A 15,717-nucleotide genomic window follows, 5' to 3' on the forward strand; every position below is an offset into this window, starting at 1 on the left:
CTGCCAAGGATGAATGAGTAAGTGATTAAGGGTGATGGGTGAGGAAGAACGAAGGGGGTAAAGAGCTTTCTAGCCCTCGTGCTGAGAGGAACAGCAAGAACAAAGGCTTGAAGGCGAGAGAGCCTGGAATATCCCAAAGCTGTAATTGAGGACAGTAATGCCTAATGGTGGTTCTAAATTTATAAGACACCAAAGACAGACATGTCACCCATCATCGAAATACAACTTCAGAAAGCCAAAAATACATATAACCTTAACCAAAATTTTATCACTCAAAATTTTCCTGTCTTACAAATGATGACAGCAAGTACATTTTTACTTGGATTAAAGTACTATCGTAGTCAGCTACATCACTGCCCAAAGAAATCTCACCTGGCTTGTGCAGATACCTGAATTGCAATGGTATTCATGATCAAGGGCACAAATTCAGCAACAACATTGTGGATATTCAGTTTGTAGAGCTAAAAGCAAACATAACAGACTGTCATATGCTTTTACACTCTGCTTACAGCAAAATAATCTGGCATACCAAAGAAACTGCGATCAGATTCATTAGTTAGCACATGTGTATCATACACATCTGTCTGTCACAGAAAATGAGGTGCAAACTTTGTTGTAAAATAGGAAGCCCCAAACCCAAGAAGCTACTAAGCACTATGCATACCTGATACATTAAAACAACAATAATGGGCAATTCTGCCAACACTTTCAAAGAAAGAGATCCTCTTGGAACGATGGAATGCTGCAAGAGAGGAGCAGGAGGACTGAGGTTACCCCCGTGGCACTTAAGACAGCCCTCATCAGCGTGCCGCTACCGCACACCACCCCACTGAAATAAAGGGAAGGGAGAACACTGACACATCTTCATAATTATCCATGGTGAAAGAAACAGGCTATTTTGAAAACAACGGACATAGAACTGTTACTTAATATAAAGGTTTTCATATTTTACAATGTCATACCTGTAGTTAAAACCTCAGGAAAATTTGTCAAAACTTAAGAGATTCAAATCACTGGAGAAATTTTTAAAAAATTTTAATCTATTATCTTACTTACTTGAAAGAACAGCAGCAAGAAGTATAAGTTTACCTAGTTTTATCCATAGGTATTTATAAACAGGAAAAATGCTTACAATAAATGTAAGAAAAAATAGTCTTAATATATAAAAACTCAAACAGGTAAGGAAAATGTCAGACTCAAAATACAAATGCATGATAAATGGATAGGAACAGACAAGCAAAAAAAGAAACACAAAGACTGATAAACGGAAAACAAGTTTCTAATTCAGGAAGAACAAAGGAATGAAAGCTTCATTCAAAATGTAATTTACTGTTTATCTACCCTAGCTCAAAGTGAAACACTCTGCAAAACCATTTCAGTAAAACAAATACAGATGATAGTCTTGATTCAATCATAAAAATACAGTCATAGTAAATGCTCAATACGTGTTCCCTACGTGGCAAATACTACAAATCTAATGCATTAGCTGCAGACAGTACCAGCGTTACCTTCACAAAACTCCACGAGACTGATTTTTCAGATGAGAGGGAAAATAAGGTCAGAACAACGTTTCATGAACTTTCCTACAGTCAAAAAATGCAAGTGGTAGAGCTGTAACATCATCCCAGAACTTCTGTCCCCAGAGCCCACACCGTCAGGCACTGATCCACAAATTTATACGTAGTTTAAAGGGACTTCACTAATGTTGAAGCTAAGGACAGAACGGAGGCCCTCTAGCTGGGCCAGCTGCTCTTTCTGGTTCTGGATTCCACCACGATGTTACATTTGTATCTTTGGTGAGCAACAGTTCACATGCATACCTGCAGAGCACAGTCAGCGACGCTCTCTCGCACACGCACACACATTTGTTTGCTTATTCTAAATCCCTCCATGTGTTTAAGAAAAAACCAAAAAACTTAAGTGGTCTAAAAAGTCAATACCTCATTTTTCCTCTACCAAGAGCAGGAGACGTGGATAAAAGCAAAGCAAAAAGCAAAACAACTAAAACGCTCACTGTTCTCGTCTCACTGTCCTCACGCTCAGGATTGACTTTCACAGCAATCGTTGTGATCATTCCAACCATTTCCGGGGGAGGGACTGTGTTCTCGGGGATCACCTGAGGGTTCTCAAAGTAGCGGTTCTACAGAACAAACAAACAAACAGTAATTTACACCTGACATGTGGTGAAGAAATTGAACGTCCTACCCTTTTATACTGCACCAACCCCACAGTACTTGGTGTTCTCTTTTTCCAGGACTATGAAGACGACATGACAGACACACCCGCCACCTCCAACAACAGAAAACAAACTTGCCTGCCATATTTTCTACTGTTTTTTCCTGGCTGATAAAAGATGAAATGTATGTCATGTTATATTACCACCTCAGTGAGGCGGGGAAGATGTAACCCATCTCTCCAGTGATAAGAAACTAGGAGCTGATCCCTACTGAATTAACTTTCCACAGTCTCCTAAATAGAGGTCACGTATGGAACAGAAACAAAGTACAGAAAACATTTTAAAAGGCCAGGACCTCACTGACATCCTTAGTTCTCAATGAAATTTGGGCTTCATGTTAAAAAAGACAGCTTCATATGAAAAGTAGCTCTTCTTTGATCTAAATGGTAGTTGACACAATGATAACTTGATAACTCAGAAAGCAACTTAAGTTTTATACACTATTAGCAGGTTAAAATCCTTAAAAAACCAAAAAGTCAATTTTACCATGTGTTAAAAAAAAATTTAAGCTTAAAAAAAAATTTGGAAATACAAACTCTGAAACATAAACACATTTATGCACAATGATTTTTACCAAAGCATTATTTGTGACAGTAATGAATTGAAAATGGGGGAAACCAGCAATAGGGAGATGGTCAAGGTACATGCATATGACAGAAAATTACTGGTCACTAAAAATTATGACTGTCACAGAAGAGTCTTTTTTTTTTTTTTTTTTTTTTGTGGTATGCGGGCCTCTCACTGTTGTGGCCCCTCCCATTGCGGAGCACAGGCTCCGGACGCGCAGGCTCAGCGGCCATGGCTCACGGGCCCAGCCGCTCAGCGGCATGTGGGATCTTCCCGGACCGGGGCACGAACCCGTATCCCCTGCATCGGCAGGCGGATTCTCAACCACTGCACCACCAGGGAAGCCCCACAGAAGAGTCTTGAAGGACGTTCCCTTCTGTAACAGTGATTCCTTCCAGTAAATGAGAGCAGGGTATGGAGGAGCCTTTCCTCTTCCACTCCACACACTTTTATATGGGTGGCACTGCTTGGAAACAGTTTTTTCAATACAGGAAAAAATTTTCAAGATACAGAAAGAAGTTGAAAGTATACACCACTCCCCAAAAAAGCTTCAAGAATGTGAGGGCAACCATCTCTACAAAGCACAAAGTTAAACTCAAAACAAAACATCAATGTCAATGGTTGCTTATAAGTGAAAGAATAATTATGGAAGATTTTCCTTTTTTGCAAAATTTCTACAATAAAAATATATTGCTTTTATGTCAAAAATACAGTATTTAATCTAAACAATGAAACCAAAAGAACTCTTTTTTTCTAAGGGCTAATTTATCAACCTAGATATGAACCATCACTAAACATTCCCCACTGTAAAATGAGCATCCCTCCAATTATTCAACCCTTTGGAATGAGGAAGTAATAAATAAATATAAACAGTAAATTCAAATAATATTAAAAACAGCATACCACTACTTTTGGAAGCTCCTTGTAAATCTGTTTTACAAAATCCAAAAAATGATGAATCTAAAAATAAACAGACAGTATTAGGAAGATATTTATAAACAGAAAATGCTTACAATAAAATAAAAACATCAATAGTTTCCATATGTAAGAACTCACAAAACAGGCAAGAAAAATGTCAGACTCAAGATACAAATAGGCAATGAAAGTGAACGCACACACAAAAAAAGACTGATCAACAGAAAACAAGCTTTCTAATTCAGGAAGAGCAACGGAATGAAAATGATAATAAATGCCACTTTTTGCCTTTCAAAAAGTAATAGCGCACACCATGCTGGAGGGAGTGCAAATAAGGAGACCGAACCCCGTCCCATACTACACTATACTGCTAAGGGAAGCTTAAACTGCGGAAGCCTTTCTGAAAACCAATGTAATAATATGTATCAGAAGCATTAAACATTAACACCTTTGATCTGGTAATTCTACTTTTATAAACCCAGTCTACAAAATAATTTGAATTGTAAACAGATATTCAGTTTTCGTCATAAAATAAAAATTCTGAAATACCCTAAATATCCAAGAATATGAAAGAATATTACATATCCACTAAAAATCCACTTCACAAAACATTTTCCATCATTGGGAAAACGCTTCCATATAACGTGAAGGGAAACCAATCAGGATGTGAAACGTCATCCACAGCAGTGCTGTGATTATGGAACATACAAATACATACGGTGGGAAAAAGGAAAAGAAATCACCAAGACATTAAATATTGTTTTCAAGATGGAAGGAATCCTACTTTGCCTTTCAATTTCCAAATCATCTACAACGGGCATCTAGCAAGGTTTTCATCAGAAAAGACAGCACCTTCATTATGGCTAACAGACTGTTTAATGCCGACTCTGCAGATGCCAATCTCTGTGCTAAGAACTTTAACTTCTGTAGTTAATTCTCTAAGCAATCTTTGACGATATACTGTGATTGTCCCCATTTTACAGAAAAGGCTCCAAAAGGCTCAGAGCTTGCCCACTGTCACACAGCTACTGAACTGCACACTGAGATTCAAACCCAGCTCTGACTCCAGAACCCACATCTGAACCCTTGTATAAAAGTCATTGGAGCCCTGGGGCATCTCAGACCTGTAAGTACCAGAACCACCCAAAGAGCCTTGCCAGTTTGGTTGGTTAACACATTTCAAATACTGAACAAACTCAGCAAAATATTCATGTACACATTCAGAAAAAAGTCACTGTTTAACCCACAAAGAATTTCCCCCAACTTAGGCGATATTCTCTATGACTGAAAGCAGCGTATGTTCTGTCAACTCTAAAAGAGGATAAAAAATTCACACAGAAGCGATTTGTCAGCACAGTTTATAAATGCTATCAAGATAAACACTTACTTCTTGGGTGATGGGAGGCCTGAACTGTTTGTGTAGTTCAATAATTATTCTTAGACAAATAAGAACATTCTCTTCATTTTCCGTCTTAAAAAAAAGCATTTAAAAAGAGTTATACTTCTGAAAACTTATTTTAATCTAAAGACTACTTTGTAAGCATTTTCTGCATATACACCCTCCATCAACCAACTTAGATTTGGTTTGTAGAAAATTCATAAACCCACGGAACACAGCGGTCCCAGAGAGGAAGCTTTCGCAGACTTGGGCGGACTGTCTGAAGTACAGGCCGCCAGTAGGTCCTGTGAGAGTAACACTCACACAAATGAGTAGCTGGCAATTAAGGCAAGTCACACTACGAAGCAAGGTCTTAACGGCCCAGCAGACGCGTTTCATTGTTTGAAAATATTGCCAAAAGAGCCCTGTGCTAACACTTTACACTGTGTGCGTGGCGGTGCCTTCCACGTCTTACTACGAGGAAGCGAAGGCTTGGGGCAGGAAGGAATGGGGCTGACATGACAGAGCTAATACATGGCAGAGCCAGGGCCTGAACTCAACTCAGTCCCCCTGCAGAGCTCATCTTTCCAAGGGGCCCAGAAACATGACAGAATTCTAAACACACCAAGACTAAGGACAACAAGAAAACAATTTCAGAGGTTAGTTTAACAGGTACCAAATGCATTAACCCCAAGAATTTGAGCAACTCTTTGACTACTTACTATGCATCTACTGTGCCTGACACACAAACATAGAGGCACAAAGCCAATGCCCGCTGTACTCGGGAGTCTGCTGACCACCACCCACTTTCAGATTCCCACTATGTCTAGTCAATCCCTCAGTGACTCAAAAAAAAGATTTTCACTTAATAATCTTTCTTAGTAACCTGGTTGGCAAAGTGGGAGGAAATGGACATTTAAAAAATTTCTACTCATGTGAATCAGAACTTTAGTGAAAAAGTTGTATAATACAGAATTTTACAGTAAGAAAATCATTAAAAGTTTTGAATGTGCCTAAATAATAAAAATTCTCAAAAGTTACCTCCAGAAAGCGAAACATAACAGACAAAACATTTTTTGTATGAGGACGAAGATGTTCATTGGTTGGTATTCTATGAATTATTTCAAGAACGAGCTTCCGCAGTTGCTGTTGAAGAGAAACAAAAATGTAAACATGAAATCCTTCCAAGAGTTCCAAGGTAATTCTTTTGCATCCTACAAGTGTCACACAGCTGTACCCAGCACTGGTAACCACCACCATACAATAAGATGGAGCCCATTTTAGAAATGGTTCTGTAAATTATTTAAATGTAATCCAAAGCATGTACTGCAAACCAGTATTTTCAGTATTTCTACAATTGTGTACCAAATCAAGTAAGCCAAATTTTCCTCTTTCACACCTTACCAGTATTGCCAGGAGAAGGACACTAATGTGTGCATGTGGGGTGAAATTTAGATGAAAAGAGCAAAACACCAAGTGAACTTCATTTGCAGTCTCCCTTCATAAGCTCTGCTTAGCTCCTCTGACGTGCTCTCCAATTACCTTGGGCCTAAGGACTAATTACATCATAAGCTGTGCTAAGCTTTCATGATTTTGTCTATAGAACTGACAACTCAAAAAGTAGGTCAAATAGGTAGATCTTGAACTGATACCACATAAAAGTGCTTTGTTTAGCAATTAACTTTCACTAGTACTATGGTAATTTTTAAAGTTATTTTTAAGGGATACATGCTGAAATATTTATGGGAAAAAAGTCATGATGGGACTATTTTAAAATAATCAAGGCAAAGAGGGGGGAGCAAAGAGTGGGGGGGGGTATAGATAAAACAAAACTGGCCAGAGTTACAAGAAATGAAAACAGTAAGATCAGAGCTGAGCAACAGGTATGGGAAGGGTCATGAAACTGCTGCTCCCTCCTACATACACACGTGAATTTGGCTATAATACATAGCATATGCACACATCACTGGTCAGCAAATGTGAAGAATTTAAATTGTGAAAGAGATGGCTATGAGGAAATAAAACCAAGATATTTAGCTGAGGAGGCAATGGCCTTAGACAAAGTTATCCTTATATGACAAAATTTCTTTCATTTTTAAGGGGAAGCATAAGTTTTTTGAGTTCTGTTCATTCTTAAGTGCTTGCACTCCTACAGCAGGACATATTTTTCTCATTATATTTTTGAACAGGTTACCTGGGCTGGTTTCTCCTGAAGGAACTGAACTTCTCCATCTTGAAGAAATGTAAGAAATCGAGGGATGATGTGCTCCAGGAATGTAGAATATTGAGGAGATGAAGTGACATTCTAATTATGCAAAAATAAAAGAAAACCCCATCAAGGTTTGTGTACATTTTCAAATTCACATATTATAATAACCTCAAAAGGAAAAAATTGTAGCAGAGCTGATAGTAATTTTTAACACTTTCAGATGCTTTAGTGATAACATAGTTTTAAAGAAGTTAAGATGATTGCTGCTTCTGATATCCAACTGGAGAGAACTAAACGCTAAACCTAGAAATACTGGCACCATGGAGAATGTTCACCTAACTACGGGAACTGAACAATGGGGCATGACTGACTGGATGGACCCAACGGCAGAGACCACCTTCCCGAGGAAGTGATGCTGACACTAAAACCTAAAAGGCCAGCAGGAGTTAACCACGGGAGAAAGTGGGAACGGTTCTAAGGAAAGCACATGCAAAGGCACAAAAGGACGAGAAAGGCTGAGTGTAAAAGGTACATATTGAACTTTTTTTTGTTCAATATGGCAGGGATGGGAGTATAAAAGGAAGGAATTTACACTTTTATTATCATGAGTCTGAGAAGCTGGTGAGTCAAGGCATCTGGGCAGCCAAATGTGTCTGGAGCTCCAGACACTGATCTGGGAGGAAGATAAAGACATGGGGTTGTCTATTACCTGAGGAGTCTATAAAGAAGGAAATACAGGCAAAAACCAGAAAAGAGTGTGCTGCTACAGGAGCAAAGAAAGAAGCGCCATTCTGGGGATGAGCATCTGAGCACCGGTCTCCCACGGCCGACCCAGAGCTCGATTCCAGGGGCCCCGTGCCCACAGCACCATGTGTGTGAAGAGGCGCCCCTAGGAGCCAGGCAGCACCTCACCAGCCCCTCCCCCAGCAGACTGTGAACCCACTGGGGACAAGAACTGTATTTGTCACCTTTCAACCCCAAAGTGTAAGACTTTTTACGAAACACCAACATTCAAGGATTGAAGGAAAAGAGGGGTAAGAGTCATGATGGAACATTATCAAGGTTATCAAGAAATCAAGCTCATCTGCAAGTCAGCCCATACCATTCAGATTCCACAGCCTTCAAAACATCTCAGTTTCAAATTTCTCCCATAGGAAAGATTCAACAAGTTGCCCAGTTATCCTGCCAGTATTTCAACTTAGCCCCTGGCTTTTTGATGCCGCGAATGCTTCCTGTGATTCCTAACTTCAACACTTCTTTATTTTCTGTCCTGGGAGATGGCCCATGTGATATTTACGTAGCCTGGAATCTTATCCCCAAGTGGTTAATGAAATGAATTTCTAAGATTCCTTAAACCACTGGGAATTCTTAATTTCACTTAAATATTTTGCTCTGGGATAATAGTGGTGGTAATTTAGAATTACCTACCGGTGGTCATTCTTCGAAGGACTCAGTCATGTGAATTTCATTCAAGGTAAATGCCTATCAGATTTCAAAAGGCACTATTTGGAAAAGCCCCCAAGTGTATTACTTTGCTAACTTTTAATTCTGTTAATTTAATCAATGCACCTGAGAGACCAAAGCCAGGAACTAACTTGCTAACTGCCAGACCCTAAAGAGAAGAGACAGGGTTGAGACACTTAATTGAAAGAGCCCCCCACACTGGGAGGACCACAGGCAGCTCCACAATTTCAGCCTCTCAAATAAACTTTGAGGGCTGTGGCTCTCTCCTAGCAGTTCTTCCAATAAAATGCAGAATGCAGGCCTTTCCTGTTCTACCGCCCACCTCTTTTTTTTAGCTTTATTTATTTATTTTTTAACAGTTTGCACTAACAGCTTGGGTGGAAGAGAAAGCTCTTTAGCTCAATCTCTAAATATCTCAGGATTTTTTTCCACCTCAGTTCAAGGCAACAAATCCTGGAAAACATCTATTTAAAACAAAACAAAAAAAACCAAAAAAATTCCCTCAGCAAACAAAAATACCATCCATTATTATAGAGTAGGGTATCTAATTCGATCCCACGAACATTTATTTAATGTTTAGTGATTCAAATGACCATGACAGAGGCTAGGAAACATTTTATCTATTGTTCTTAATCATATTAACTCTGAGAAAGGTTTTCTCAGACCCACATTAAAAGAAAAGCGACTTTCTCTTCGGCCTATGAGACTAACGGCACCAGACTAACCATAAAGTAGGACAAAATATGACAGAACAGTTTCAGGTGCTGGACCAGAGGCGGTGCAAGACCGTGATCTCCAGAAGAAGAGGAACTCACCAACTGCGCCCCACCTCAGCCCTCTGCCTGGGTACCATTTCCCAACCAGGCTCAGCAGGCTGGAGCCCAAGGAAAGCATGATGGTCCTGCGGAGCTGAGGAGCAAACACCAGAGTCTGCAACAGCTGAAGTGGCTGGAATCTGCAGGGCAAAGCCCCAGAGAGAAAGGAACTACAGAGGGGGTGTGGATGGTCTCCTATGAGTCCTTGACTGAGAACTGGGCTGCACTTATAGGTAAGGGAAGGTTAAGACTACCCGAGGCTTACCAGGGAGTGGGCACTTGAGGACTGAGAAATGGAGAAAGACATCAGAGGTTTAGCAATGTCAGAGGATGTTGGGGGTCCAGCCTCGACACAGTGCAAAGCCCTTCTTAACACCTTGATAATGCCTCATACATTCGGCTGAGGAAGGACCATGCCCCAGAGTAAGGCCTAGTTTAGCCCCACCCACCCCAACAAAATCTAAAATCAACCTCTGATGAGATCCATAGAAAGATGGGGTTTGGAGGTTGAATCCTACAAAGTCAGAGGGACTTGGGAAACCCCTTGGGATTCCCAGAGATCCTCTCTACCATGGCATAAAACCAAGCCTACACAAGTTCAGTGAGATCAGCCAGCACCTGAACTGCTGACTATAGTGAAAATATCAACACTCTTCCAAGGCAGATGACAGACTCTAGGGTCCCTACATTTCACACACAATGTCTGGTGTACAATCAAAAACTACCAGACATGCAAGGAAGCCAGATAATGTGACCTGTAGTCAATAAAAATCAACCTTTACAGAGGACTGTATTTAGCAGACAAAGACTTCAAAGCAGTTATTATAAATATGTTCAAAGAATAAAAGGAAAACATGGTCTCTATAAATGAAGATGGGGAATCGCTACAGAGAAGTGACATCTAAAGAACCAAATGGAAATTCTAGAACTGAAAGTACAATAACCAAAATTTTAGAAAATACAAATAAACTGAAATTTAAAAATAACATCCCATCAGACGCAGAGATGACAGAAAAATAGTCAGTGAATGTGAAGGCAGATCAGAGAACAAAGAGAAAAAAGACTGAAGAAAAATGAACAGAATCTGAGGCACCTATGGGTCAATATAAAATTGTAGAATGTAAGAGCCAGAAGAGAGAAACTGTTTGATCAAAGTTGCAGAAGTTATAAACAGGAGAGCCAAAACTGCCAGCCAGCTCTCATTCCCATACCATCCATTACCTAACATAACAAATCCACAACAAAAGTTTGAGTGTATCCTGAAAGCATATGCCTAAAAGGGCTACCATAGTTGAAAATGAAAAAAGGTCAAGGGGATTCCCTGGTGGCGCAGTGGTTAAGGATCCACCTGCCAATGCAGGCGACATGGGTTCGCGCCCTGGTCCGGGAAGATCCCACATGTCACGGAGCAGCTAAGCCCACGCGTCACAACTACTAAGCCTGCGCTCTAGAGCCCGCGAGCCACAACTACTGAAGCCCACGCACCTACAGCCTGTGCTCCACAACAAGAGAAGCCACCGCAACGAGAAGCCTGTGCAGGGCAATAAAGAGTAGCCCCTGCTCGCCACAACTAGAGAAAGCCCGCATGCAGCAACGAAGACCCAACGCAGCCAAAAATAAATAAATGAAAAAAGAAAAGAAAAAAAGGTCAAATAACCAAAACAAAAGCAATACTCCTCAACAGTGTTCGGGAGTCACTATCACTAGTGTGAAGAAGCTGGACAACACTGTACAAATTTTCAAATGTCAATTTTGATACAACAGATTACATTAACAAAGATAATTTTTAAGTTACTAGTAAAAAGACTGACAGGGAAGCTGTAGGAAAGCACATGTGAATACTTATCTCAAAATGAAAAGCTCATACCTCAAAATTTAAAGCTTTATATAATATAAAATAAAATACAAAGCTCATACCTCAAAATTTTCACTAACTTCTTGCATCATTTTTAACTTTGTTTCATCAGCTGTAAATGGCAAAACAAACCATCAGATAATTGAAATTATGTTAAGGATGTTCCTAAAATTACTGGATTTAAGATTTAAGAGAAGCAATCAGATCTTATCAGTTTGACTGTCATGATCTAAAAGCAGGCACATAACTAGTTCCCTACAACCAGTCACACTCACTCGTACTCCCACACATACGTGTGCACACACAGACGAGGACACAGGTACACACACACACATACGCGCACCCACACGCGTGCCTCTTTGGGGCTCCAGCCAGTAATGCTCATCACTTTGCTTCTCCACGAGGTAGAGAACGGGGAAATTAAGATAAAAGTTAATGTGATACTTATCTCAATGTGCACATCATTTGAACTGAGATGAAGGAGTCACAACAACACATTTCTTAATGACGAAAAGCATCAACTCACGTGTATTTACATCCGTGAGAGCTGCCACAAACTGAAGGTATTTTTTCATCAGAGTGGTCTGGTCAACCACCGTGGCCCCTTGTGTTGCAACAAACGCCATTTTTCTTTTAAGCTAGTTTGTTTCTCAAGAGAAAAGTATTGTAACCATGAGTTTGCCCAGCCTACAAAAAGAAGCATATGATTAGCCAACTTACTGAGGGCACAGGCTCATGATAGATAGGAAAATCTTACCTAAATGCCTGTGTTAATCAAAATAGTTTTCCATTAATTCAGAAAACAACACTACTCCCTCTGCTTTATTGAAAATAAAAGTTACTTAAGTCCATACTGTCTATTAATTTCTAAACATGATTTTTATACACAGATGCTTTTCTTTCCTATGGTATGTCCATCTTTCCCCAGGCTAGGGGCCAGCAAACTCTCTGTAAAGAGCCAGAGAGTAAATATTTCAGGCTCTGTGGTCTGTCCCAACTCCTGAGCTCTGCTGGAGGCACAAAATAGCCACAGACAACTTGTAAGCAAACGACCATGGCTGTAATCCATAAATCTTTATTTACAGACACTGAAATTTGAATTTCATTTGAGTTGCATCATGAAACATTATTCCTCTTTTGAATTTTTTTCCCCCAACCGTTAAAAATGTAAAAACCATTCTTAGCTTTCGTGCTGTATAAAAACAGCCACCAGGCTGGATTTGGGCTGCTGACTGTAGTTGGACCACCTGTGGATTAGATGATGGGTTCTCAAACTTCACTGTGCACTAAAATCATCAGGTGCCAAAGGTGGACTCCCAAGCACCACCCAGAGACCTCGGTTCACAGAGGTGTCCAGGAAGTTGTAAATTTTGCTTGCATCTGACATACAATAGGCTAAATGCTTCAAAAAGCACCTCAGTGAGTTGGAAACAGGTGTGGATGACCACACTTTGAGAACTGCAGCTCCGGGCTGAAAAACAGGAGACTTGGTTTCTATTTTAAGAGCCCTCTTAAGAGAACCTAGTGAAACTGCTCTTACCCATCCTCCCCGCGAATGTTAGCAGTCACATTTCACTCTACATTAAGGAGCAGTTTCATGACTTGGTTTTCTTCTTTCTTCAACAAACACACCATTAACTCTTCTGCAGGCCTTTCAACGGCCGTGCCTACCAGATACGCTCCCTTGCAGCTCACACTCCTGCCCCAAGCGATGGGGACACCCTGACGCCACAGATCCTCTTCCGCCCGCCCTCTCGAGACACCAAAAGCAGACAGGGTGCCTGCCGCTGTTCCCGCGCAGCCCGCCGGCTCCGGGGGCAGGAAAAGTCACTAACGAAACCAACCGGAGGGATTCTGTCAGCCCCGCTGGATGACCCGACTTCTGCTTTCTCTTCACCTCCCATCCCCGAGACCCAAGACTCAGGGTCACGGCCTCTCCCTACCTAAGAAACTTCGGGTGGGTCGTGCCCAAACTTTTTAAAGGCTTGGATCCACTTCTTCACCGAAGGCGTCAACCACCCATTTTCCGAGACCCCGAGAGGCCAGACTCCGCTCTCCGCTGGCCCGGGGGGCTGGGGGCCCCGAGGGAAGACGTCCCATCCCGCCTCCAAGCTGGAGAGCAGCTCCGAGACCCCAGAGGCCAAGGGCCCGGGCCTGGCTTCGGTCCCGCCCCCGCGTCCCGGCCCAGGTTTGGGGGGCCGGAGCCGGTGCCCCGCCCGCTCCCGGCAAACGGCGCCACCGCGCCGCGCCGCCCCGCCGCTCCAGGCCTGAGGCAGCGCCGCCGGGCCAGAGGGGGCGCTGTCGACGCCGCTACCTTCGCTCTGCGCGCCGAGCCAGGCGAGCCAGGTGCCTGCGTGGAGGCCGAGAGGGGCCAGGGCGACAGGAGGCGCCTCCGGGGGGACGGGGCCCCAACTCCACGCTCTACCTCCCCGGCCTCAAACAGCCCTCGGCTTCCCTCCTTTTGTCACCCTCTCCGGACACCCAGCACCCGCCTCCTGCGCCGGGCTACGGCGGGCGCCGAGGGCCAATTCCCGCGCCACTAGCCTTCCGCCTCCCGGCGCTCCCGGGCCAGCCCAGGCAACAGCGGCGGCGGTTTGAAGGCCGCCGCCGGCCCCCGCCACCCGGACTGGGCCCCAATGGGGGGCTTAAGGACCCCGGGGCGCTCGGAGCCTCTCTCCATCGCTATGCGCCTCCCTCCATCGCTCCGCGGACCGCGGCGCCGCAGAGGCCTCCCCACGCCCGGGCCCCGCCGCATCCGTTGGGGCCGCTGCGCGCGCCTCCCGGGGCCCTACCGCCGCCGTCCCGCGCCTGCCCACACTTACCCCGACATCGGCGGCCGGCTGCCAGCAGCCCCGGCCCGCGACCCCACCTAAACCCTCTCAGCCGCCGCCGCTGTCGCGCCGCAGCACGCAGTCCCGCCCCCGCTTAAAGCGGCCGCGCCCGCCGCCGGAGGAATAGGCCCCGGCGCACCGCCTCCAAGTGGGTGCGGCCTGGGCGGGCGGCGGGAGCGGGGAGAGGCGTCACGCCCGGGTGCGCCTGCCTGGCCCTTTAAACCTCTGTCCGCGTGGGCGGGGCCGCAGGCCGGGAGGGAGGGGCAGGCAGTGACAAGCGTCTTTGGTTCGGCTCTTTCTGTCCTAAGTATCCTCGCAGAAGCCAGGAGGCTGGGGAGGGACGCTTGGGGGCTGCTGCGGGGTGGTGGGCATCCGCGGGGCTTCTTTAGCAGACGGCGGACGGGCCCGGGAAGAGGCCACCCCTGAACTGAACGTGGCATGCTGGGCGGGGGAGAGCCCAGGTGTTCTGCCTGGAAGAGGCCGGCCTAGTCATTTGTTGCAGCTGCATCACTCCGAGGCTAGACCGCAGTGGACCGCTTTTCAGCTCCTATGCGACAGGGCAGATGCCTTGGGTCAGAGCAATGACGAGAGGCAGGGGAGAGTGGGGCCCGGATGCCCAAATGAGGTGATGGCTGAACCAGGAGGGCCTGGAAGAGAAAAGTACTGTCAGTCCTCACCTGCAGACTCCATCTATGAGACTGGTTGAATGATGAGCTGTTCCTGGAAACACGTGGTGATCATGGTAAATGGACAGCATGAAAGTGATAACCTGACCTCTCTCCAGGACCTGGCTCCACCTCCTGCCCCTTCCTGACAGTACTTCCCCCCTGCTCCCCCCACACCGCCCCCACGCCACCCCATCATCACTAACTCACCAGAATCTTTGTTTTCCCTTCTCAGACAGATATATTTCACACCTGGTAATAAACAGAGCTTACAATTCCTACTAGATACGTTCAGAGACATGCTCCTTGCTTTTGTTTAATGTTGCCACTCAAGAAAAAGCCTCAGCTGAAGCGCTGAGATTGTAAGTGGATATATATAGTGCCAGTTATTTCTGTCCCAGGAGAAATATAGTGGGTCAGAACACTCCTTCCCCCATGGAAGAAGTTGTCCACCTGCAAGCAAAATCCTCTTTGCTTCTACCACCACCAATCCCAAAATTTAGGAGGTCCAAAATTGTGTAAAGTTGAAAAATCTAAGGGCTGGAACCCATGTGCCATCCGAGGTTATTTAATATTGTTGGGGGGGGGGTCGAGAAAAAAAGCAGCAGTACACAAATCCTTTGATAAGTTTCCGTTTAATTGCATGTGATAAAGACCTACAGTTGGGGGGGGGGGGGAGGTTAACACTGGTGAAATTCATATGCTTTCCCATGGCCTTAGCTTCTCCTACGAAAGTACCCATCATGCTGCTATTTTTGCCTGTTTTCTTGTCTGTCTCCTGA

The 15,717-nt window shown here is 43.9% G+C and overlaps 1 protein-coding gene and 1 non-coding gene across 12 annotated transcripts in view; both read right to left on the minus strand.

Annotated features, from left to right (window-relative positions):
- Positions 1-14,376, minus strand: part of TRRAP (transformation/transcription domain associated protein) — a 110,481-nt gene extending 96,105 nt beyond the window's left edge. For all 11 annotated transcript variants that reach the window (XM_067012268.1, XM_067012275.1, XM_067012274.1 and 8 more), the window contains exons 1-10: positions 14,262-14,376; positions 11,966-12,126; positions 11,502-11,551; positions 7,291-7,401; positions 6,138-6,242; positions 5,106-5,189; positions 3,707-3,763; positions 2,015-2,140; positions 665-742; positions 373-461 (exon numbers count right to left, since the gene is read on the minus strand). In XM_067012268.1, the coding sequence (XP_066868369.1) occupies positions 373-461; positions 665-742; positions 2,015-2,140; positions 3,707-3,763; positions 5,106-5,189; positions 6,138-6,242; positions 7,291-7,401; positions 11,502-11,551; positions 11,966-12,065 (800 nt within the window). In that variant the 5' untranslated portion in view covers positions 12,066-12,126; positions 14,262-14,376. The remainder of the gene's footprint in view (positions 1-372; positions 462-664; positions 743-2,014; positions 2,141-3,706; positions 3,764-5,105; positions 5,190-6,137; positions 6,243-7,290; positions 7,402-11,501; positions 11,552-11,965; positions 12,127-14,261) is intronic.
- Positions 11,633-11,838, minus strand: LOC131741912 (small nucleolar RNA ZL1). The gene has a single exon (XR_009331266.1). It is a non-coding gene; the product is annotated as a small nucleolar RNA ZL1 (small nucleolar RNA).
- Positions 14,377-15,717: the final 1,341 nt, after the last annotated feature.

The sequence above is a fragment of the Kogia breviceps genome, chromosome 14 (genome assembly GCF_026419965.1).
Source record: "Kogia breviceps isolate mKogBre1 chromosome 14, mKogBre1 haplotype 1, whole genome shotgun sequence".
Lineage (NCBI taxonomy): Eukaryota > Metazoa > Chordata > Mammalia > Artiodactyla > Physeteridae > Kogia > Kogia breviceps.